Below are 24,863 nucleotides of genomic sequence, written 5' to 3'. Positions count from 1 at the left end.
CGCCAAAGAAAAACCTGTACACGTCAAATCGGCCTTCGGTGCCGAACAGCTGTGACAGGACGTCGTGGGAATTCACCGTCAGTCGTAATTTAGATAGCATTTCGGAGTTTTGGACGCGTAAATCGGTTTGAGATACATCTTCCGGTCGAATGTGACATCTGTCTAACATGCCGCGTTCGTGACACGACGACAGCGGCTCGTTGAAATGGGCGAAAATCCAGTTGAACGTTTTGTCGTTGAATTTGTCCAACTCGTTATGAATAGCGTCGATATAGACAGCCACGTACCAGGTTGCCCGGGAATTGTGGCCTACTAACATGTAAGTGATCAGTAAAATACGGTGCAGGTACTTGCTGTACTGCGACAAGGTGTACTTTATGTGGTTGGTACGAACATTTTTCTTATCGACCATCTGCTTTATGTGGTACAACATATAAAGCGCTGCAAAATCGTACGCGCATCCTAATGATATTGTCCTATGTACGTAGCTTTCAACGTCCATCATCGGCCCACCGCTTTCCAAATTTTTCAACAATAATTTCTTGTCGGATTCCGAAATCGTCGTAACTTTTGTCTCCAAAGTTTCGAAGTGATCGATGACTTCAAAGAAATCTCGACGTCTTGCAGAATCCTGAAAACGATAAAAAAAAAATGTATCAGTACCGTTTCGTGTCATAGTAATAATATCTATATCAACGATTAACACAATCTTTACTAATCTAATAATTAAGGTCAAGTAAAATACAAGAGTAACATTCGATGAGGCCGGACTAGTAAGGATTCTATAAATTCACATAATTAGCCGACCAAGACTTGAGTGGAAAGCACGGCTCTGTGTATTTATATATTTTTTTTTAGTTTTTATTATAAATCTGTGTTTGAGTTAACACATTCATGCTTGTTTTCGAGTTTGTATAGTTGTATTACATGCGATATTAAGAATTAACTAAAATACCACAAAACTTTTTGTTTGTCAAAAAAGTCGACATTAATCTGGTGTATGAGAATAAGGGTTTAATTATCTCCCAGCCTGCTTAAACTACTCGTTTAATAATTGATTCGCTTAAAGATGTACACAAATAACCAAACATATATACGCATGGTTATCAATATCTCACTGGGTTTAATTAATAATTCAATTATTTTTTACACACATATTTTAATTGTTAAGCTTTATGTTTATTTAATTGTATTTTAGTGAAAAAATGTACAATAAACAAATATTTACCTCATAAACTTTATTGAAGGTATAGCTGCTGTACTCTACGATTTGCGTGCTAGCCAAACTGACTAATATCGAGACAGCTAAAATATACTTTGAATAAACCATAATCACCGTTTTTTTAAAACACAAAATTGTGGTCATATAACGAAGCGTTTGTACGGTTACTACTTTTATTAAAATAACCAGCCAACAACGTGACATGTTTTTTTCGGTGAACTATTATGACTTGGTAGGTACGATGTAGAGTTTGACTATGTAAACTAAAATCATTTTTGTTATTTGATTTTCTGTTGGTAACGTACAGTGCCCTAGTTGTTAAAAAGTAAGTTTTTTTCCATATTGCTTCTTTGTAGGATGTTTACTCGTATGAGTCTCACACATTTATTTACTAGAAATCAAAATATCTGGTTAAATAAAAAATATTTAAATATTTTTCAGTTAGTTTATTTTATTTAAACCATATTACATCCAGAGAATTTGCAGCATAAAACGCTTCTCTTTTTTCTTCTTGATATTTCTTTGTCCTAACTTTAAGAGACCATAGCTATTATTTTTATACTCCTACTTAAATTCATATGATGTAACCTTTTTTTTTTTTTTGAAACGGTTTGTATTGGTCACAGATTTACAACAAATTACAGAGGTGTAGCTATTTACGAACAAAATTATTTTTAACATATTATAAAATTATGTCTGAAAAATGTGGCGGAAAAAAAATGAAAGTATTTGTATCGGTTCGTTACTATAATGGTATTTGAACGGACATTCTTGAAGAATACCTCTAAGAAAAATAAAAGTACACAGAATTGCTTGGGAAATTTTATTTTTCTTATCGCATTACACTTTACACGTGGGAAAATGTGTTCTGACGTAAAATCATTTACAAGGGTCTAATCGGATATGATTCGCATACCACTTGTACTTTTTATTGAATATAATACTTTTTCGATATTTGTACATAAAAAGGTTCAACGACACTAAGCTTATAATAACCGGTACATAATACTACTATAAAAAAAAAAAAAAGTAATGTGCAACATTACTTTATTTCAATAGAGGTATATTTGTTTTTGGTGCTATGTGAATGAACGTCTAACCCTCGAAATTAAATAATGTAATTCGGCTACGAATATTTATGACTGGTTGTAATTCATTTCCAATTGTGATGCGGGATGTCATGGTAAACTTTAGATTTATAGATCACGAGGGACACAAGAAGATATGCTTTACATAATACAATTGCAATTGCATAACTGAAACATATCTCATAGTGTAACGTCAAAACTTGCAGGCAGCAAACCGTAGACTATAGACTGTATCTTCTACTCCTATTCTTTCTATTTTTTGGAAAACATTTATACATTAAATAGTATAATATATTCGAATATTTCATGGTATTACGATAATGGTAGTCTACTTTTTATTAGCACCATTTTTAAAGTGTTAAAAACATAGTAGTTTCTTTTACTCAAAAGTCAATCTAAATTTTTAAATTTAATATTCATTTTTTTTTCTAAATAGGTTAAAAAATAAAAAGTTAAATATTATGTCTTGCGGTAGTTCAACGTCTTACTTTAATGAGTATACGATCCCCATAAAAAAACTGTAGCTATATTTTGTTTTAACAGTGAATTTTATTCATACATGTTACGTCTAAAAAATTGCTACAGTATACAATGCTACCTGAAACTAAACAAAAAATTAAGGAATTAAGAAATAAATGAAGCAATGCTCAATTAATTATAGTAAAACGAGTGCAGAGAAAAAAACAATTTTTTTAATGCGATAAAGTAAACCAAAAGCAACATAAAAGGATTAACCGACGTGTTATGTGAAGTTTTTTTGGCACAAAAAAGTTGACAACGTAAATGTTAATCCACCATAGACATGCTAGAATATATACTTATTATAAGAAAAAAATTAAGTATTTTAACTTTTGATAGTTTAATTTTAATGAATTTTAGAAAACCCCATACTCGAATAATATATTTTGGGTAGTCGGACTAGAAATAAATAAAACCATTGTATTACAGGAGATATTGAGACATGATATTATGGTAGCTCTTGTTGAACTTTTCCCTTATAATTCACAGACGACAAGTATTCAATAGCAGCGAAATCGGTGGGCTTCAGCGTTTCTATCACGTCGTCGTAGTAAGTTTGAAGTATTTGAACGTTTTCCATCAGTGCTGATTGGAACGATGGAACGCTGGGGTTATCGTAGAAAAACTGGTTCTGTATCTTAAAACTGTCCAGCCAATCGTCGTAGCTCAACAGATTGGCTTTGACTTTTTTAGCATACAAGTTGTACATCGCCAACACTTGTTGGACGAATTCCGTGAAGTCGGTTTTGTTGGCACCCGGGTCGTTGTTTAAATTGGCTTCGATAGATGACAGGTTTCTGACGTCCATCGCACTGTTCAGGTCGCGGAAGATGGTCTCGAGAAGCGGCAGCGGCATCTGCATCAACTTTTTGCGCTCTTCCCGCACACTTGGTCGCAGGCTAGGTTCCACGAGATTGACTCGGTCCACTAAGATGTACCACGTGATCAGCAAGAAACGACAGTGCTTAAGTAGAGCGTAGTACGCGGTCATCAGTACCAGGTCCTTGACCGTGTTGGTGTAATCGCACAGAGCGAAATAGTTTGTTTTCCACGTGTCCTCCACGGTATGGTAGACACCTCTTAGGGCGCGATTTCTGTACGTTTCGAACCAAACTTTTGGCGGGGCGAGCTTTGCGTTTATGTGTTTTTTGCTAAAGAAAAATCCGTACACGTCGAATCGGTGGTCGTCTTGGGGGGCAAACAGTTTTGACAGGACGCCTTCGGAATTAAGTCGTAAATTAGACAGCAACTTTGTGTTTAGGTATGAGAAATCCTTGGAGAGATGTACTTCTTCGGGTTCATGAAGAAGACGGTCAGTTTTCTGCGTTTTGTGGCATGTACGAAGAGGACCTATTGACACTTTGGCCGTCCGAATAAACGGGTTGTTCTCGATTTTATCAAAACCGTTTAGCAGAGCGTCAACGTAGACAGCCACGAACCACGTGCCCCGGAAAATAGGGCATCTCAACATGTACATAACCAGTAGCATACGGTGCAGGTAATTGCTGTACTGGACCAAGGTATTAGAACGGATATATTTGTCATCGGCCATCTGCTTTATGTGGTATAACATATAGAGTGCCACGAAGCCGTACCCACAGGCTAGTGCTGACGTTTTCTCTGAGTAGCTTACAATGTCTGTCATCGGCAATCCTCTGTCCAATTTATCTAACAGAGCTTTCTTGTCGGATTCCGAAATAATTGTAGGATTTTGCTCCATTGTTTTGAATTGGTCAATAACTTCGAAAAAATGGCGACGATCAACAGAATCCTGAAAAGGAAAACAAAATATTTACAATTCACAAATTTACTAAGCTAACAGTATTCTGGAAAAATTACATTTTATATAAAAGTAGGTAAAAACCCTGCACCCATAATAATATATTGTTGGGAGTTTTAATTTAAAAGATGTATTTTTAATTTTAATGTGAGTAGCTCAGGTTATTCAAGGTGAATGCCTAAGTATTTAACGGAGTTTTATATTGTTATTATAATATTATTGTTAAGTGTTATTTGATGACTAACTTCAAGGCCCAAGATGAAGCTCAGTTAAATTAATTTGAAGGTTATCAATGCTTAAATAAATATCTGGTTCAGAAGAAGTTATACAGGTGTCGTCGACAAAAGTGGCCGTGTTAGTGATGTTTGAGTGAGGTATGTCAGCAGTAAAGAGATTATAGGGTAATAGTACTTAAATGGACCATTAGTGAAAAACACCGGTTGTACATATTATTCAACTTTAAATTACGGTGCTCTATAACTTAGATTGTTTTTTGAATATTTAGTCTAATAAAATCATATTGTATTTATTATTTTAATAATGCTTAGGGGTTTGGGCCAACCTTTATACAACGAACTTCTCGAAGGTGACACTTCTCAGTTAATTTTTCCTTGGCTACTATTAAGGCCAAAATGAAATTAACTTCCAGCTATTTTTGAATATTTATGAATACCTTATTCACTCTAGCTAAAATGTTGTAATAGACAAATTCGTTTTTATTTAATCAAGTATCAGTAATGTCTTATGTTTTGATATTTACAAGTTTTAAACATATTATATTTAATACGATTATATACATCTTGAATTTTTAAGCCTTATGTACATTTAACTGTACCCTATTTAAAAACTATATAATACAAAAATGGTTACCTCATAAACATAATTGATGTCACAGTTACACTTTAAGGTTTGCGTGCTGACTAATATCAAGACCGCTAAAATATACTTTGTGTAAATCATGATTTGTATCAACAACTTTTCTCGTGTAACTGAAATTTTTTAAGTTAACGTGAATTTGCACTAAGTTCACCTTTCTTTAGAGAATCCAGTCAATGGCATGAGGTATTTTTTCTTTGGTAAATTACTATGATTTATAGCGACACACAGTTGGACTATGTAAATGAAAACAGACTGCGTAATTTGTCTTTAAAACAAGTAGCGTACATTTTTTGTACGCATTGTAGCAATAATTATAAAGTATAAGTACCTATAAAATGTAACCTATGTAAAACAAATTAAATAAAATCGTTATTGTTAATATGGTTTTATTAAAATTAAGTAATTTTATTTATTCTACCCGGTGATTCTTTCAACGCCTACGCTAGTTTACTCTTGAAATAATAACGATTTTGTCAAACATTTCTCGACCAGTCAAAATTGTCATCAAATTATTCTTAGTGTAATAAGTTATTAAGACACATACGTTACCACTTAAGTTCCAAAAGTAGATAAAGCACAAGAAAATATTAAAAATTATAAAAATTGAACATTTTGTAATATTGTACTATATAAATACAAGAACATTACAATAAGGTAAATACCAAGTTAACAAGACATCTAAAAACTATGTAACATAAGAAACGTCAATAATTACATTTAAGTGTAGAAAAAAACAAATGAATAGAAAAAAAACTTAATTTATTAACTTACTAAATTAAGAATGTTTTAATAAAAAAAATTGACCGATTGATATCCAGTTTTGAACCGCTATTTTTAAAGTTATAAGAGTATAAAAGTTAGGATGGGAGGGGAAGTGCACGCAGATAAAATTAATGCTACAATTTAATTCGTTTAATAAATTTTCGGTTTAATTGATAAGATACAGTTTTGTCGTCTTCAAATGTTCAATTATATCGGTATATTAGTGCGAGAAATAAATGTATTGTTACTCTACTCTAACTGAGGACAGTGTTAATATTTTCAGACGACAATGTTTTTTAATAATAATAAAAAAATAGATATGATTATACTAATCAAGTGACTGTTCTTTAAAAAATATAATTAGGTTTGACTGAAGTAAGAAAAAATTGCCGTCTATATAATTTACATACTAAGTAATTTTGTTAACTTATTGTTTATTTATGTACATTTAAACAATATTTGTTGACATACGCTTTTACTAGATAAAATTATTACTAGATAGTTAAATCTTTTTGGCAATGGCAATATTATATATGCGTCTTGTTATGTTTCACTTTTGTATAATAATCTACATACTCATGCGGTGTGCGATACAACAAAAACTAATTTTAATATATAAATTATAACAAAAAATATTTAGCTTATTTTCATAGTATAGTTAAGTATTTATCTATTATGTTCAATGATTTGCTTGTATAATGTTATCAACTGTATAGGTTTTTTCTATGTAATTAATACACTATAACACTATAAGAAAGCACGGTATATTTTTTTATTATTTTAACTAATGTGTCGTTTTTAGTATAAGTTTATTGTTTAAAAAAATTTCATTTTTTTATAATTTTTTTATATTGTTTTTTTAGTTGGACACTGGCATGTCCAAACATTATTCACCAGAATCCAGAGTACATGTTCCGTTCCATACAACATATTATCGGTTAAACGGCCCATAAGTAGGATAATCCGAGCATACAATAAATTAGATTTCGATTTCAACCATGACAATGAGTCTAAACTTAGGTTTTTATGTTTAAAATAAACATTTAAAATTAACGTTGACTAAATCAAAAAAATATCATAAAAAAACATTTTTTTAGAAGGGGTGGATATTTTTCCAACCTGTAGTTTAAAGGTTTGTACATATTATAATCCTATGCTCAACCTTACCAATCAAGTAACATATAATCTACCAATTTTTAAACAGTTCTTATTTATATTCAACTATAAATACTCAACTATGGGGCGTATTTGTGTCTAAGGGGCATATTTGAATGTATCTTGTTAATATATTAAAATATGTACAATACAGTTTATTTATTTTATATAGAACTATTTTTCTTTATTTAAAGCAAATGTAGAAAATAAAACTACAATATACAATATTTCATCACGTGTATTTAGTTCTTAACTCAAACTTTTTTATGACCTTAACTTTACATAACAATTAGGGTCTAGTAATTTATGAATAAAATTCAAATCCAACCCAGTACACAGTTGTTAATATTAAGTATTATAATAGATGAAATAATGTATTTGATTGAAAACAAAATTTTGGGTCTATTGCTAATTACAATTAAATTGCAATTAAAAAAAAATCTTTAATAAATGTTTCTTTTGAAAAAACATTTTTGTATTTAATAAATACAATTATGTTAAAAAAAATTAAACAGGTCTAGGCTATAAATACTTGCCTATATCGAAGATATTATATAAATTTAAAAATTAACCAATTATTCTAAATTCTAAAAAAAGGGCCAAATGTAAAAATAAAATATATGTATTGGCCTTTTTTGGTACTAAGAATCCTTTTTGAAATTATTTTTGTAGTGTTTTACCAACGCTTGATTGCAAAGACTCTTTTTTTATTTACAAAAAAATGCCACTGCTACAGATCGAATGCCTAAGAGTTTCAAATAATGTGAAAAAAAAATAGGGAAAATTTTAACGTTAGGTCATAATGAAATTAACCAATTCAGGCGCTTTTAAAAAACGATATAGATTTGGGAAAAACGTATGAATCGCTTAAAGCTACAAAAACAAAATATTATTCTACTTCTGCAGTAAAATCGACTCAACTTAAGTAAACAACCGCCAAACTTATGCGTTGGTTATAAAAACAAACCGACAGCGGAACAAAAACCTGGCAATATCAAGCTTCGATTACAACCTGCTTTTGAAAAACTTGCAATTTTATAATACTTATTATGTTAATATAGAAATATTTTATATTATATTCATTTTTGCAACAATTGTTACACCAATGACCTAACCTTTTTAGGGAAGCATCCATATTGTGACTGGTATAGATCAAATTCCAGACACAATCGTTATAGTATAAAATATAACAATAACAGCTATTTCAATAGTAATAATATTGTTGCTCTTATTGTGACATCAATTCTAGTTTTTAACGTATGATTTACGGTTTTTTTTTCTCGACCGTTTATAGTTACAAATAATTTTAATTTGTAAATCAAAGAATAACGTCGTTAATTATTAAAATCTAATCTATAGTTTTAAAAAAACCAATCTAAATCCTATACTTTTTCCTGTACAACGATAGTTTTTTTTTTGTTTGTTACAACAATAATATTATTATTAACGTTTTTTTAATGATAATAAATTACATAGCGATAATTTACAATTACATTTTTTAACCTAAAGAAATATACCATAGCGTACAATGGATCGTTAAAATAGTTTTATCTAATCAAAAACAGTAAACAACTTTTTATCTACACCGAATTTGGGTCAAACGTATGTGTGAAGCCATTGTCATCGTTTTTCTGACCAGATTAAAAATAAAAAATGTAAAAAGGTTTTTTTTATCATCTATACAATTTATCAAAAAAAAAAAATCTTAAATTTATTTAAATGTTTACAATATTTTCTAGACGTATATCCTAATCAAGTATTCCTAATGTTCTTGTACATAATAATATTTAAAAAAAACTCTAAAATTCCTCTACCTAGTCTATTTCCATCCAAGTAGTGATTGAATAGTTTTTTCAATCAGTAGAGTATTAATATATATATATATATATCTATACATTATTATTATTATTATAGCCGGCTTAAAACATAGCCACCACGGTTTTGATTACAATTGTAACTGTTCTTTGTGATTTAATTTATTCTGTGGTTAAACTATTATTTTTGGCTCTTTTTATTTTAATTAAATGTTGTAGAAAAAGTTACTTTATTAATATTCTTAGCTTATCAGTTTTTGATAAGAATTATTATCATGGCTGTATGAAATATTATGTTACTACGGTTATTTAAAACAATTAAATGACACCAAAAAAACCGAAAATATTGTTGTTCTCTGAGTTTTCATAAATTGATCAATTTATAGTAAAGAAATGAATACTTGAATCCTTCACCGTGAGAATAATATACTCATGCGTATACTTATAGAGTGTATTATTTTTATAGTTTAGGGTTTAAGTATTGGTTTCTTATTATATAATTGTTTTTTCTTGATTAGTTTATTATTCTATGAAGATAGAAATGCAGTGATCAATAATGTATCTACATTAGTTTATGTGACATTTACGTCTTGTTCAATTGTTTTTCTATTCCCCAGGGGATGAAGTAAATACGCCCCTGCGATTGCCTACAGTAATCTTAAGTCAAGTTGACTTTTATAAAGTATTACTATTTATAGGTGGACTGATTAAATTTTTCTAATAACTATTCAGAAGGTTATGGCAAAATGGCCAAAGTGTGGTTTTTAAAACCATTACTGTTATATTTTGTTGTTCATAGAACACATTTTTATCCTATTTGAATGTTCTTGACTAGGCATTTGTTCAGTATGAAATATCTATTTTGAATATTATGTGGTTTTTCGTTACAGTCGTTTGTGTATTCTTATACAGATTTTCATAAATAAAATAAAAAAATATGCTATAACAATGTGTGTATTGTTCAATGTTTACTGAACTGTTATCTATGAAAATAAAATCTGCAAGTCGAACACAATCATATTGTGTTATATCCATATCGGTAGAATTGTGTTTTTCTAAAATTCCAGAAATCTTTTATCAGACTGTAACCTGTCCTTGTAGACTGTGCTGATCTGTATTCGGAATCTGCTCAATAGTTCAACCTTGTAATTTTTTACTACATTTAAGATTTCTTCAAACGTACAAATTTGTCGAAACAAATATTTTGTAAAAATTATTTTTAAAAAACATGCTGAACTATTACAACCACCATTATACTTTTTTTTTTTTTTACTGTATGGAGCTTTTTGCAAACGTTGACATGATAACATTTTATCGTAAAATAAGAACATGCAATTCAAGTTTGCATTTTTTATAATTTTGCAACAATGCCTTTTTTTTATTCAAAAATTAGATAATACAAGGGCTTATAATGGCTCATTGATTGGCCTCGCTACTTGACTTATAAGATTTTTCTTTTCTCCGTACACCATTTTTCTGGCACATAAAACCTTTGTCCTTTCCCGTCTCTTTTCACCCTACATGACTACATTTAACTATACTTGCTACATCTCAATCAATTATTCTTTATTATACTTGTGCATAATTGAACAAAAACATTTTAAAATTAGAGGAATTCCAAGTTTAGTTACCACTTCTATCCAACTAGTAATTTTTTTCGTTAATATATTTTATTGTCTATTATGGTATTGTTAAGTCAAGTTAACTTTAATACAATAATTCTGTTTTTAGACGTCTCTAGTAAAATGTTCATAACTGTTTTTGTAAGGATATACCAAATGGCAATAGTTTGGCTGTTAAAACCATTACCATATTTTGTTGTTCACAGAATACATTTGTATCTTACTTGAATGTTCAACATTCTCGACTAGGCATTTGTTCAGTATAAAATATCTATTTTGAATATTATGTTTTTTTTTTACAGCCGTTAGTGTATTCCAGTATACATTTTCACGGATAAAATAAAAAAATATGCGAGTATTGCTATAACAATGTGTGTGTTGTTCAACGTTTATTAAACTGTTTTCTATGAAAAAAAAACCCATATGAGTGGAATTGTATTTTTCGAAAAAAATTCCAAAAATCGTTTGAGTCTCCTTGTTGGTGTCCAACATTATTAATGGCTCTTGATTTAAATGACAAACTATTCAGCCTATTCAGAATTTTTTTAATGTTAACATGTTTAATTGACCACCGGTTTACAATCAGTCTATTAGCTTTATCAATAATATAATAATTGTCATGACCATTACGACGTATGAATTCGGTACATAATTTGTGTAACGGAATGTTAGCGCTGCTAATATTATAAATTATGATAATATTGTTGTTGACCAATTGATTTTTGGTTGGTAACAATAGGTACTAGGTCGTTGCAAAGTCCCAAATAACGCTAGCATTATAAAAATCGTCGTAGCGTTACTTTGAATTGCCAAAAAAGATCTTTCCAAAACCAACGACTAAGCAAATATCTGGTCGGTTTACTCGGGCTTTTCGCCGCTTGTGTACTTTTAAATGGAAACTATTGCAATACCGTTAAAATCACCGGCGGGTATACATATTTCGGGATGGCAGTGACCTACATAGCATATAGGTTCTCTGGTAAAAAAAAAAAATAAATAAACATGAGACCGTATGGTGTTGACACGGTACGAATAAAACCAATAGCATTTTTCCAACACTTGCGAACAAAAAATGATAATATACCTACGTGGTTTTATTTTGTTTTGTAAGATATTTTATATTCGCGTTATCGTATTTCGTGCATAGAATATCCATTACAATTTTGCGTTTGTCTTTTCATTGTTCTTGATAGCTCTTCATACAGGCGTTGCTAAGGATCTCATCGAAATGAATACGTCCAAGAATTTGTATACTTGTTTGGCAATAATAACGCTAGCGGCGACATTGGTAATTATTTTTGATAACCAATTTATTTTAGGAAATAATTACTATAAACAATACAATAAAAAAATTGTACCTATAAAGAAAATGATTTAAAAATTAAACCACAGACTATAATTTATGTTTTATAACCTTCAAAAACCCCCAATTTAATAAAATACTAAAATAACTGTTGGGTCTAATAAGCCAACACAATTTTATAGTTTACATTAAAATTATTATCATCGGGCGAATGGCACATGTTACAGTTAAACTTTGTTTTTAAATTAATAATAATTCATTTAAACTTATAGTTCTTTTTTTTTTAAAAAAATAGCTCCTGAAGTCAACCGATGCGTACCAATTTAACCAAACAAAAGTAAGAGATTTTTTTTTTAATAAGTATAATAATATAATTTTTATTTTGAGGGAAGACATTTTTTTAAGAACAATTATTGCAATTAAAGTACTTTTTTACACAAACATATGGGTTATCTCATTTCAATAACCATTCAATAACCATTGATATTGTATAAGAAATGCCTGTTCAGGCGACCATATAATAACCTAACAAATTGCTTTAAAATGGTTTTAAAACTTACATTGTTAAATAAAATATTTTTTACTGATACATTATATGATGTATTTTATAGTGTTATTCGCTTGGCTACAGTTTTAAACTCCAATGGTTAAAATGAATAACCAATTTGTTTTGAAACCATAAAAATAGGGATAATTACATTTTGACCGTAGTAAATTTCTAGGCTGCTATGTGAGAATGAATAACGCATAAACAGCCAAAAGGTATCTAAAAAATGTTTTCATAATATATTGTTAGTTATGATGTATGAAAAACAAAGGCTTTAAATTATCATAGACAAAATATCAACCATTATCGTAACTACCCTAATTATAAAAATATAATTTTGAGTACGTTATTGTCAGTGTAGTGCTGTGTTATCAATATTGTATTTTTACCATCTACAAATTTGCATTGAAACCTTTATTTGGAAGTCATTTTATCACTTTCAGTTAAGATAATTCCCGAAGACCTGCGAACCTCCCTGAACCCGTTATGGTCCACACAATACCCAAATTCAACATTTCATCTCTACAGTTGTGGATTTAGCAATCTAAATTGGGTTATTGCTCTTTAAGAGATTCGATTTTCAATATTTAAAATATTTTTTAACTTTTGCTTAAATTTTTGCGAATAATTTTAAGTGTAAAGTACAGTAAGTAAAGCACTGCCATGCAAGTAAAAAGTTAGCATAATGTGCTTGGGGTGGTGAATTTGAAATTAACTGAACCATAGTGAAACGCTTAGGTTCTAATTTCTGGATAAATTCTGAGCCATGATAGAACGCTTAGGCATATCTAAATAACTCTTATAAGTAAAATTCCCCACACTTGTTTTGATATCGATTGGCCTTGCAGTCCTGGTAAGAATTATTTTAAAAAGTTTTGTGGAGTGAATACATTTTTGACAAAGAAACATTATTCTTAAATCTTTTTTTATGTACATATTTTACTAGTTGTACTAAATGGATGGCCTAACAGCACAAGCCTCACAGGGTATTTTCTGTTAAGTACGCAATGAGTACTTCGCAGGCGGGAAAATTATTTAAAGCTAATTACTATCTGAATCATAAAGACTATTGGTAAGTGTCTGGATAGATTCTTTCGTGGACTCTTATGAGCAGCTTGTTGTGTAAATGGTCGAAACACGGACATCGAAATATCTGTAGCTGGTAGCCTTAGACCATCTAAGGATCTCAATCAGTACTTTCCCATATTAAAAGACGTTCTTTGCTTTGGTTTGTTCTTATACTGACAAAATTGTTTGTTTTAAGCATTGTTATTTAATTTTATTTAGCAATTTATTAGTTACGCTTTTGGTTAAATTTTTTTCCCCAATGTTTTACTTGTTAATTTGCAATAAAAATTGGATGAAATAATATAATCTAATATTACTCTTTTTAGGGTATAAATTGGGAAAAATACCATGCCCGTCAAAACACTTATGGCAGAACATTCGTAGAGACTATTCTGAAATTTTCACTCATTGAAGAAAAACGAATTGATATTGGTGAAAAAGAAATTGACTTGCTGACGAATGATTGTACTGAGTTCAATCCAGAAAAAGAGCTGGCTCTAGAACATTTTTTTAGAAGAATGTTGGTGTTACAATGTAACTTCGGCGTAATGCTGTTTAAAAGCTTGTCGGTTTCCAAAGCGAGTGGTGAAGCGAGGGAATTGCCCAAAATTAATGAATATATAAAGCAGATGATGTCGATATTTTACGAAGCCAAGTCAATCGTTCATAATTGCTTTTGGTTAATTCACATTGGTATAGTAGCGTTTGAAATGTGTGGGCAAAAAAACAGTGCTAGTGTCGAATTCAAATATGTTACACAGCAGGTAAATCAAAATCTCGATCAGTTCTGTCGGGCATGTAAGCAAAAGAAGATTGTTCCCGTGGATATATCTATCGACCAAATAGACCAAAAATTCGAGGAATATGCTCTTTTATTAAAGGACCACCCTAAATTAAACCAGCACATGACAAATTTCCAGGAGTGGAATTACACGCTGTTTATTGTGGCACAGAATTTGGAGCAAATTTGTCAACCAATTGGCGAAGTCAGTTGGGGAGCTACAATAGAAATGATGCGCGCAGCTATAACGCTAGCCGATTCAGACACTTGCAAATGGTACTTAGCCCCATACAAAAATGTCGTTCATCAAATGTCAGTGGGAAAAGTCGTGGAAGCGATCGTGCTGTATCGAGTAGTGATACACCTCATGTCTTACGCCGCAGTTCTAGGGGGAAACGTATACGACGTTAGTAATCCGACCGAGTTTTGGTTACTGCTCAAAGAACCGCTGTTGTTGGCCATAGATGTTTTGGACGTGAAAAACGGAGTCCTCTGGGCTTTGAGATATCATATGATCACCGAAACAATTGACCTCATAACTGTGCAATCCATGACAAAGTATATTTTAAATAGCCTTAAGAATAAACTCATCGAACTGAGCGTGCCGAAAGTAGACACGGTTTTGGGAAAATTTGAAGAAATTGAAATCGACCTGACCGAAATGGTGGCTAAGCAAAACGCTGAAGACCTAAAAAAATACCTTGAAGATGTACAGAGTACGTTGCCCGTCAGTTTATCTTTTTTACGATTTTTCTTAGATGGTCAATATAATGATACAAAAGATCATGCCATTTTCGACATAGACAATAATGTAATTTAAATAACATACACTTTGGCTTTTTGTTTGTAATATTTTGGTTTAAAATTATAATAAAATATTCAACTGACCGTATGTCATCCTAAAAGGTGGTCTGAATTATTTGATAAATACCTCAAAACTCAAAGCTTTTCAATTCAAATTCTCACTACATAACTTTTATTTTGACTCATTTTATTGTTTCCTTGAAAAAATTAATTTTTTTTTTCATTATGAACCATTTCTGATATGATAAATAAAGTTTCACTTGGGTCAAGACTCCTGCCTCACATTGAGTATCGTTTAAGAATTTATAAAAAATTACCATTATTTTTCTGGCCACACTCCAAATGTTTCCCGTTAATTGTTAACATTATTATCATACTAACAGCCGGTTTCACCAACATTTTTTAAGAATTTAACTTATTTAACAGCTAGTTAGTGAAAATTGGATTTCACCGAGATTTGTTAGCCTTAAAACATTGCTAAATTAATCACCCGAAATCGGCTTGTTGAAAAGTTAATCGGCATGTTAAATTGGTACTGTAGCACTTATATAAAATATTTATATTATTAGAGTTCAGAAATTATATTATAATTTCTGTTGACTGAGTATACTAGTAATATATAATAATGAATTACACATTTGATGAGGAACTTCTTTATATTGAGTATTTAGGGAACAATAGAAAAGACATCTTCGATAACCCTTTATTAGGTAAGCAGAAGTTATTTTATGTAGGTAGAAAGGTAAAAAGGAATGGAACACGTTTGCATTATAGGTTCAATTATCATACTTTATTGTATTTTGTAATTTAGATAATATTATTATGTATTACCTGTCCTGAGTACAACAATGGAAGTAATTTTTATCACTACCTACTTTTTTTTGGGGGCCTTTGTTAACTTAACATATACAATTTAACATTAATAATGTTATGGTGAAACTCATTTCTTTTAACCAGATGTTAAATTAAAATAAATTGTTAACTAACATTGTGTTAAGAGTGTATTTTACAATAGTTGGTGAAACCGGCTGTAAGTGCTTTGAATTTTAATCAAAAGAATATATTTTTTGAAAACGTTATCAATTTTTGTAGTCTTAGTCAATAAACAATAATATTTAAAAGCTTTAACGTTCTATTATTATAAAATAATAATAATTTTATTATTTGTCATACATACGTTTTTCTACTTTTGCGTTTTTGCCAGTATCGTAAACATAACAGCTACAATATATTAAATTAAAAAAAACAAAATCAGTTTTTCACATGTATATAGCACACCTGTACGCCGAGAATCGAATGGAAACTAAATACATTGTATTTATTTACTGTCATTATTATATTGTGTACCGTTATTTCTTATGCCGCACTGTAAATTATGGTATGGTGCTCATAGACCATATTAACAGCTACACTTAATGTTATCAGTATTCTGTTTTGAGTAAAGGCGTTTCAATCAAAATGAGTGCATTGCATTTAAACATTTTTCTGACGATCTTATCAATAAACATGATGACGGTAAAGTACTTTTTTTATTTATATTTGTCTGTATTGTTAAGTATTTGTTATAAAATAATAATATTGGCCAATTATTGAATGAGTGATCAACAAAATTTTCGAGAAAAAAAAATAATGAAGCAATTTCCGTAATTTAGTGTTGGTTATTGTATTATTCTAATGTTTTCAACATTCTACTATAACGTTTTTAACTAGTAATAATTATTGCAGTGGTCCCAGTACTATTTTGGCAACATGTAATCATAACAAGGGTGTTGTGCGACAGAAATGTGCCTTTTTGCAGACATAATTTTAATGGATGGACAAGTGGACCGATGAAATGAGGAATGAACACAATGGTAAACTAAATGGTTGAGCGACATTAGTGTCTGTGTAGAGGGACTAAATTGGTCAATGAGAGGATTTAGTAGGATACCTCCGTTTTAGGTTAGGTTTTAAAGAAAGAAAAATTATGATGTACGATTCGACGTTGATTAAACAATAATTATTGAGTATAAAATATAAGGTTGTTATAAATTGTAATAGGTGATAAGTTTAATGTAAAACACTAATTTTCTTGAACATTTTTTGTAATTTTGTAGTTTTTTATTTTTAAAACATGATTTATGTTATTGTACACTATTATAAAAATACTAAATTATTAATTATTTAGTATTGTTTAAGTTTCTACCCCCCGTCCTAATATTTTGAGCTTTAGTAACTTTTAGAGTGGTAGTTACCCATTTATGGTAATTAACAATATAATGACAATATTTTTATTATCTGTTAACTGTTGATTCACTCACATATAGCGACCTGAAATCTGACTACGGTCATAATGTAATTTTCTCCTTTCTATGGGGTTTCCCTGATTGAAAAAAATGTTTGGTTAGATTTTTTTTTAACGAAATTGCATAATATGTTATAGTTCCATTCTAGATCTCTAGTCATTTTTAATTTTCAGACCTAAATCCCTAAAACTTTGCAATTATTTTTATAGAGAAAACGAGTGTCTTACGTTATTTTTATCACCGTCTATTTTCAACTGCTGTAGCGAAATATTTAACGCGACGACTCTGTTGTGTGTTTGTCTTAGGGTGCCGATTGGAGATCGTATCCCTCTCGGCAAATCGTCTACAACCGTTACATTTTGAAAGGATTGCAATACACCCCTACCTTAGAAAAAGATAAAATCTATTTGACCGATCACGATATAGACCTATTGTCGGCGGCCGACAGGATGTATAGCGTCGAAAGAACCAAAGCTGTGAAAAAATTGTCCAGAAAAGCCGAAGCGCTGCAATGCACTAACGGGTTAGTAATCAGGGATAATCTGCAGTTGCTCCGGACGGTCAACAATTACCACATAGGTGCTATCAGTCAAAACGACACCGACCTGACCCGGATACTTGCGTTGTTCTACATGCTCGACACGTCTGTTCGCAATTGCTTTTGGCGGATCCATATCAAAATCAAAGCGTACCTGACCCTCTACAGTAGTGAACCGGCAAAATTGTTTTTCTCCGACCTCGGCAAGTACATCGACGACATCGACGAGTACTGCCAACGGTGCAAGAGAGACGGGCTGATGATAATATCGCAGACGCCGGACCCGGAGACCTTGCCGGCACCGGATTTGGAGGATAAAATCGACCAGGCGTTGGCCGAGCCCAAGAAACTGTTCGAACTGCAGAACTACACATTGGATCACTGGGGCGACCAGATAACGCGCACCGTCGACGACGTGTGTGAATCGTTTTCGCAGGTTTTGTGGACCAATGCCAAAACGCAAATGCTCGGATGCAGAAAAGCAAGGTGTCTCGAGTCGTTGAATTGCACTTGGTACATGGTCCCTTATGGTTATGTGCGATTCCAAAAGATAGTTTTGCGAATCATCCAGGCGAACGTCACGTACCGAGCGTGGGTCCACCTCAAGACGTACGCGGCCTACGCGGAAAGACACAATCTCGAGGACCCAGCGGAGATCCGGAACTGGTTGACAACGTTTTGGTTGCTGTTGCGAGATCCGCTGTCGTCGGCCGTGGATCTTCTGGACTTGCGACACGGCGTTCTCTGGAGTTTGACCTATCACATGGCGACCGCCGAAGAAATCGACGAAGACACTTTGAACAGCATGATTCAGTGCATGCGAAATCAGCTCGAAGCGGAATATCTCAAACTCGAAGTGCCCAAATGGCAATGGGGCTTCAACGCCTTAGACTTGGAGCTCAGCGAAACGACGGATTTCGAATCAGACATGGTCATCAAGAACACAGCGTTGCTACAGTACTACGTCGAAAGGGTCCGGACCATTTTCCTGCCCCTCGACATTCACTTTGTACGGTTTTTCTTGAGTGGCGAAGACGCCTAAACGACGACTACTCGTTCCAAGAAAACTTATCTCCAAGGCTTCGCACATCCAAGTAAATTTCTATGTACAACACGATACTCATACCAAGAATATGCTTAGCATTAATACTCAATTCTGTATTCATATCATAATTGGAAATTTTGTCAAAACTACTTTTTGTACAGCTTCATTTAGTATATATTTGTTTCTAAAATTTGAATTTTTTTGTATATAAAAAAAAAACCAACCCATAATATTTGGTAAAACTCTTCCCTTCTACATTTTAAACTTTATAGTAACATGAAAAGTAATGGTTATCCATAACTGGTTATCAACCAGTCTAAATTTTCAGCAAATTATTATTAATTTAAAAATTTGATTAGGCATACGTCGTGTTACCATTTAAGTTTTAAAAGTTGATAGAACTATGGAAAAAAAAAATTACAATTCGAGTATCGTCCAATATTTTAAAATAAAATAAACTTAAGTGTCTCCAAAAAGGAAAACTACAAGATTGCCTTTTTTTGTAAAAGAAAACTAATGTAATTTAAAATTGTTTAATAAGAAAAAAAAAACGTATTCCCTCTGTTTAATAATTATTAATAAATTAGGTTTTTAGGCTGTCGATAGATTGTTGCATAATATCTAATTAATGGTTTAGTATAGAATTTTTAAAGCTGAAAGAAATTTCATTGCTATTAAAAATGCAATACACAATATTTCTTCTACGCTATTTTAGTAAACTTCGCAATAAAAATAAATAAATGTTACTAAAATTGTTAATTTTAAGCGTGGGCATAATTTAAACTATTTTCCACTTAAAACCGTATATTCAGCACAAATTTAAAAAAAAGTTCACACATCATATTATAGTAATACATCTGATCAACTTCACATGCAAGCTAGGAAAGTTAAGGAATTGTATTCAAATCCAGATTTGACGGATTATTCAAAATTTTATAATCGTTTTTTGGTGTGTTTTTTCTTAATTCAAGGGAAACTCTCGACTTTAGGGGAAAAAATGTATTTTTGGCACATAACCGAGTAGTTTTGAGTATAATTTGTTCGATGGATTATTTTATAAAATTATTTTCAAGAACTTTAAGTATGAAAACAGTTGTCAAACGGATATCTGAGCGATCAATCTCACCACTTGTATAAACACCGCTGTTATACTTAAACACTACCAAACATTTTACTGTAAGAGCGACAAGGCCAAAACGATTTGTTATTCTGCCGTTCCGTTAATTAATCATTCCGCGGCGTTATTTATAATTCGAAAAAAGATAAACAAATACCCAAAAGGATGCAGTTTCCTTATGTTGTCGAGTGCCATCCAGTCTTGATGGTCTCCACGCCGGAAATTCATCTTACTAACGCATAAAATATTATAATATTATGTCTTATATTTATTCATACAACTCCTTAAAACTTTTCATAATATCTTTCTTCTTGGCCTCGTCCCATAGAATTCGGGGTCGACCATTTTCTCTCATTCTCATAAAACAATGTTGTCATGCCAGACAATAACAAAATTAATAACAATCAACGCTATGATATGATATGAATAACGCTATGAAGTATGATATAAGTTTGAAAATTGTCAGAGAAACGAGAAATTGTATTCAAAATACATAATACACAAATATTCCGACGATTTATATAAAAGACATATTTGGCTGAGAAATGTTTTTAAAATCTCAAAGGGGAGAGTTGTGCGAGTCATGCGAATATTATTATGTAGAATGCTTGAAACAGAATTGAGGTTATTCCAAGCAAAACGGTATTAAGTTGTGTAAGCATAATTTTTTTAAAAAAATGTTCCGTTTGAAACGATAGTCGCTTGAAGTGTTGACATTGCGCAGTTTACCGACTTTAGTGCTTTTTGCTTTTAAAATAATCCATTCGGAACTTTCCAACTCAGTTTTTTTCATATTTAATATTCACCGGCAAACATTGTGATAGCCATTTATACTAATTAACGTGGAAAAATAATTGCCAAAATATTTGTTTAAAACTTATATTTTACTCGAATCCCTCGACGCCCGATGACCTAATTCATAATATTATTATTTTGTTTTAAAACAAAACGAAAAATAAGGGGTTTTTTTTAAGTAAAGATTTTTTTTAGTTAGCAACTAGTTGCTTTATTATGTTACAAAAATAGTTTAAATAAAAAATAATACAGTTACATAACAAGTGTATGGACTTGTATACAAGGCAATGTGTCATGATAAAATTAAAGTGAAGGTATTATAACCGTATGATATAAAAATATCATGTTAGAAGAGATTTCTTTAGTCGAGAATTAGTTTTGTGTAAATCAACTAATGTAAAATTGTTTATACTATGTTCTGTTTACAATTTATTATGTACATTATAACATTATTATGTTCGCGGTGGCCCTTAAGCAGGTTTACCCTAAGAGTGCCCCCCCCCCTCTCCGGAAATATAATTGCAGAAAGTTATTAGTTTTTTTTAATTTTAAGCATAAATTAGCTAATTTCCGTTTTTCCAGGATATAGTTGTTATTTTTCTCTATATTTACAGTGGCGATGGGAGAATACTAAACTATCCAAATTAATTATTATAGACCCGGGTAGGTCTTACAAACACTCAGTGTAAATGAAAGTCTTATATGGAAACAAACCGCTGTCCTGTGGTTTTTTTTTTTCAAAACCGACGAGTCGTTTAAATGTATAATAATATTTTATCGGCGTGCAAAAGTTTCTCGAAAATACAACGCACGCACGGGCCAAATTTCATCACTATTATATTTTGTTGTATGTACTTAAAAGCCTGTAAACTCTGCCTTAAATGTGGGAAACATGTCGTGTGCTGTACTCGAACAACACCACAACCGCACACAAACAATAGCAGTAATCGCGTGTTGCCCGTCTACACCGGTAAAAACCTCATGATAATATAATATTATTATGTACCTATATATATATTGTTATCATACTTATACTTAAGCCCCGGTAAATGCCAAACAAAACGTTTTTCGTCTCTCCCATAACGGTTAATTAAACAGCCGAGCCGAAACACCTACACTTTTAACACGGTCGTTTCATCAATAATAATAACAATAATTTAGAGGAGGCTCGAGTAAATATTTATTCTCCGGGTGTAATATAATATAATATTTAATTTCTATCGCCGTCCCTTTTGAAAAGTCTACTCGACTCCTTCCCCCCCCCCAAAAAAAGCAGGTAGGTATCCGCTAATCTCTCGTGCACAGAGATACAGTATACACATAACCCAAATTATTATATATCAGGGGGGGGGGGGGGTACCTTACGGTAATTGTTTATGGTCGAATTTGGTCGTTTTGGGAGGCCGTTAAATTATTAAACGTCCCTTCGTCACACACACACACAGCAAAGGCAATACTAATAATTCGTATTTATTATGTTTGAAACCGTGTATTGCTGCCTGTGCACGCACGGTTCCCATAAAGTGCAATAGTATAGTATAATATTATCGTGCACACGTGTGTACTTTACACAGCCACGACAGGGTACACATCAGCGTTTGCCAGATAAAAGCACACAACACATAATAATAATAATGATGATACGAGCGCTCGTCTACTATAATATAGCGGACACGGTCTTGTAATTGAATTTTCCCCGGAGGGTCGTCGGTGCTACTTACAAATATCAATTATTATTTCCAAAACGACTTGGGGTGTGGGGGGGGGGGGGAGTGTGTGGTGTGGTGTAGGGTCCGAGTGTCTGTACACTTCACACAGCGCATAGCACATAAATAATAATTATTAGTACTATACACATACATAGAGGTACCCTATAGTGGTGTCGGTTCGAGGACGTTGCTTCGGTTCCCCTTACTTCCTATCGAACGCGGATGTCGACCGGTAAAAATTTCCAGTGAATTGTTCTCAATTTAATAAATTAATAAAAATATATATAAATGGAGTACCGTCAATGGATGGCGATCTTCACACGCTGTTCATTTTTATATATTATTCTTATTGTAATCATAACGTCATATTATGCTTATTGTATGAATTTACTAGTACAAAATACTTTATAAATCATAAGAATAAAACCATTTAAAAAAACAAATCAAATGATTCGCCAAAAATTTGTGTCACAGACATTATTGAACTTATTTCAAAACGTAAAAAAAAAAATGATACCACCTCGTTTTGAAAATGTGTTTTGACTATTTTATTTTTAACATAGCCTAAAGTGTAGACATAAGGTATTTATAAATTAGTATATACAAATATTATTACTGTATTCATCATCCGACTTCAACTTGAGAGGTTCGGCTAGGTGAATTCTCGGGTGAACTCAATACGTATATGGTATTGAATTTTCGAAAAATGAAAAGTGACACCTTTCCTGTAACTCTACTCGCTCAATAAGTCTCGGCTTACAGCACAAACGCGTTATTTTATATTATAGCCAATAAAAAAACATACATATACACCATTAAGTGGATTTATAGCGAAACAATAATGCTCGGAAACGACTTGAGGCCACCAAAAATCATAACGTGAACTGATATTATATTTTTTATGCAATATATATATATTTAATCAATACCGAGTGATTCATTTGAAAACTCCTTCACACGTCCAAACGATTTTGGAAATCAAACTTGGGTGGAAAGAATTATTTCTGTTACTACCATTTTTTTCTTGAATATCTTATAAGAAAATACTGTCTTTGGTTATCAAATGTACCCAATTTTTCAGAGCTGCTGCTTGTTAATTATAATTTTCATTGCTTTTGCTAACGATGTACTTACGGATTTTTTTCATAAATTAGTATTCTCCAGAAACAAAAAGTAATTAAAACTCAGTTTGTTATTTTTTTTTTACACAAATTTAACGATCTATGTGGATATCGTCGTTGACATTTTCGACATTTTTCTTATTTTAACGAGCAGAACGGGTTGTTTGATCAAAAAAGTTAAAACAAAATAATTATTGCAAAAAAAAAATAACAGCCAAAAATTCGGCTCTTTTAGTTACATTATTAAAAAAATTAGGCTCAGCCACGAAAAATAAATCTTAAAAAAGAAATATCTCTTAGGGTTTAACAAGAAATTCATAATTATTTTTTTTCATATCACAACTATTTTTAAAGTTTTAGAGTTTAAAGTGCGCGCAGATAAAAATAATACTACATCCTCCTACCCTAAAATTGAAACTTTAACAACTTCAAAATTGCAATCCTTAAACCAAGTGTATTACAGCGGTTGGCCAGCTGTCTCGAGGGCTAAGGTGAATTTTCCATAGATACGGTCCTTACCGGTTAACGATAAATACCACAAGTAACTTTAACTCCAATGTTTATGGTATCGTTTTGACAGTTCCACATTGTTCATGGCTAAACTAATTACATTGGCGACGACGAACATACTTTATGAAGTCAAGGCGAAGTCGGTGGGTAACTTGGCGGTGGTACTTGACGAGGGTTGTGTACCATCAGCTGTCATTGTGGAGTTTCAAAACTAATATTCCCGTTTGGTGAAGATACGTGTCTAACGATAGCACCGGTTTCGATAAACGGTAAAAGGAAGTTTCCCCTTTTGTAACGGCGCAGTGTCACATGAACAAATTCAAAATATAAATCGACAGTGACTGATTGACAAGATAAAAGCGGTGTCGATAGACACATAATGTAAGGTACTCGGCGAAC

At 31.7% G+C, this 24,863-nt stretch overlaps 3 protein-coding genes across 4 annotated transcripts; 2 read left to right on the top strand and 1 right to left on the bottom strand.

Moving 5' to 3' along the window:
* Positions 1–3,277: 3,277 nt before the first annotated feature.
* On the bottom strand, positions 3,278–23,303 carry LOC126839552 (uncharacterized). The gene is made up of 2 exons (XM_050574916.1): positions 23,131–23,303; positions 3,278–4,600 (listed from the first exon to the last, which is right to left on the bottom strand). The coding sequence occupies exon 2, from the start codon at positions 4,547–4,549 to the stop codon at positions 3,278–3,280; it is 1,272 nt and encodes a 423-aa protein (XP_050430873.1). The 5' UTR covers positions 4,550–4,600; positions 23,131–23,303.
* On the top strand, positions 11,916–15,423 carry LOC126839503 (uncharacterized). Its single transcript, XM_050574843.1, has 3 exons — positions 11,916–12,129; positions 12,440–12,481; positions 14,086–15,423. The coding sequence occupies exons 1-3, from the start codon at positions 12,070–12,072 to the stop codon at positions 15,358–15,360; spliced, it is 1,377 nt and encodes a 458-aa protein (XP_050430800.1). The 5' UTR covers positions 11,916–12,069; the 3' UTR covers positions 15,361–15,423.
* On the top strand, positions 16,716–19,365 carry LOC126839504 (uncharacterized). 2 transcript variants are annotated; one of them, XM_050574845.1, is made up of 3 exons: positions 16,716–16,859; positions 17,070–17,197; positions 17,935–19,365. In XM_050574845.1, the coding sequence occupies exons 2-3, from the start codon at positions 17,186–17,188 to the stop codon at positions 19,207–19,209; spliced, it is 1,287 nt and encodes a 428-aa protein (XP_050430802.1). In that variant the 5' UTR covers positions 16,716–16,859; positions 17,070–17,185; the 3' UTR covers positions 19,210–19,365. The 2 variants fall into 2 exon arrangements, with proteins under 2 accessions (XP_050430802.1, XP_050430801.1); XM_050574844.1 differs by lacking the exon at positions 17,070–17,197.
* Positions 23,304–24,863: the final 1,560 nt, after the last annotated feature.

The sequence above is a fragment of the Adelges cooleyi genome, unplaced genomic scaffold, assembly GCF_023614345.1.
Source record: "Adelges cooleyi isolate 19-005CV unplaced genomic scaffold, UGA_ACOO_1.1 ACOO_flye_CR_arks_rails_tigmint_CR_PRNA_306, whole genome shotgun sequence".
NCBI classification, from domain to species: domain Eukaryota; kingdom Metazoa; phylum Arthropoda; class Insecta; order Hemiptera; family Adelgidae; genus Adelges; species Adelges cooleyi.
This window is presented reverse-complemented; position numbering and strand designations above follow the sequence as displayed.

Excerpts from the sequence above, each read along its gene's own strand:
- LOC126839552 (XM_050574916.1), bottom strand. The coding sequence starts at position 4,549 with ATGGAGCAAAATCCTACAATTATTTCGGAATCCGACAAGAAAGCTCTG.
- LOC126839504 (XM_050574844.1), top strand. The coding sequence starts at position 16,803 with ATGAGTGCATTGCATTTAAACATTTTTCTGACGATCTTATCAATAAAC. Across the intron at positions 16,860-17,934 it reads TATCAATAAACATGATGACG|GGTGCCGATTGGAGATCGTA; the intron begins GTAAAGTACTTT and ends TGTTTGTCTTAG.
- LOC126839503 (XM_050574843.1), top strand. The coding sequence starts at position 12,070 with ATGAATACGTCCAAGAATTTGTATACTTGTTTGGCAATAATAACGCTA. Across the intron at positions 12,130-12,439 it reads TAACGCTAGCGGCGACATTG|CTCCTGAAGTCAACCGATGC; the intron begins GTAATTATTTTT and ends TTAAAAAAATAG. Across the intron at positions 12,482-14,085 it reads ACCAATTTAACCAAACAAAA|GGTATAAATTGGGAAAAATA; the intron begins GTAAGAGATTTT and ends TACTCTTTTTAG.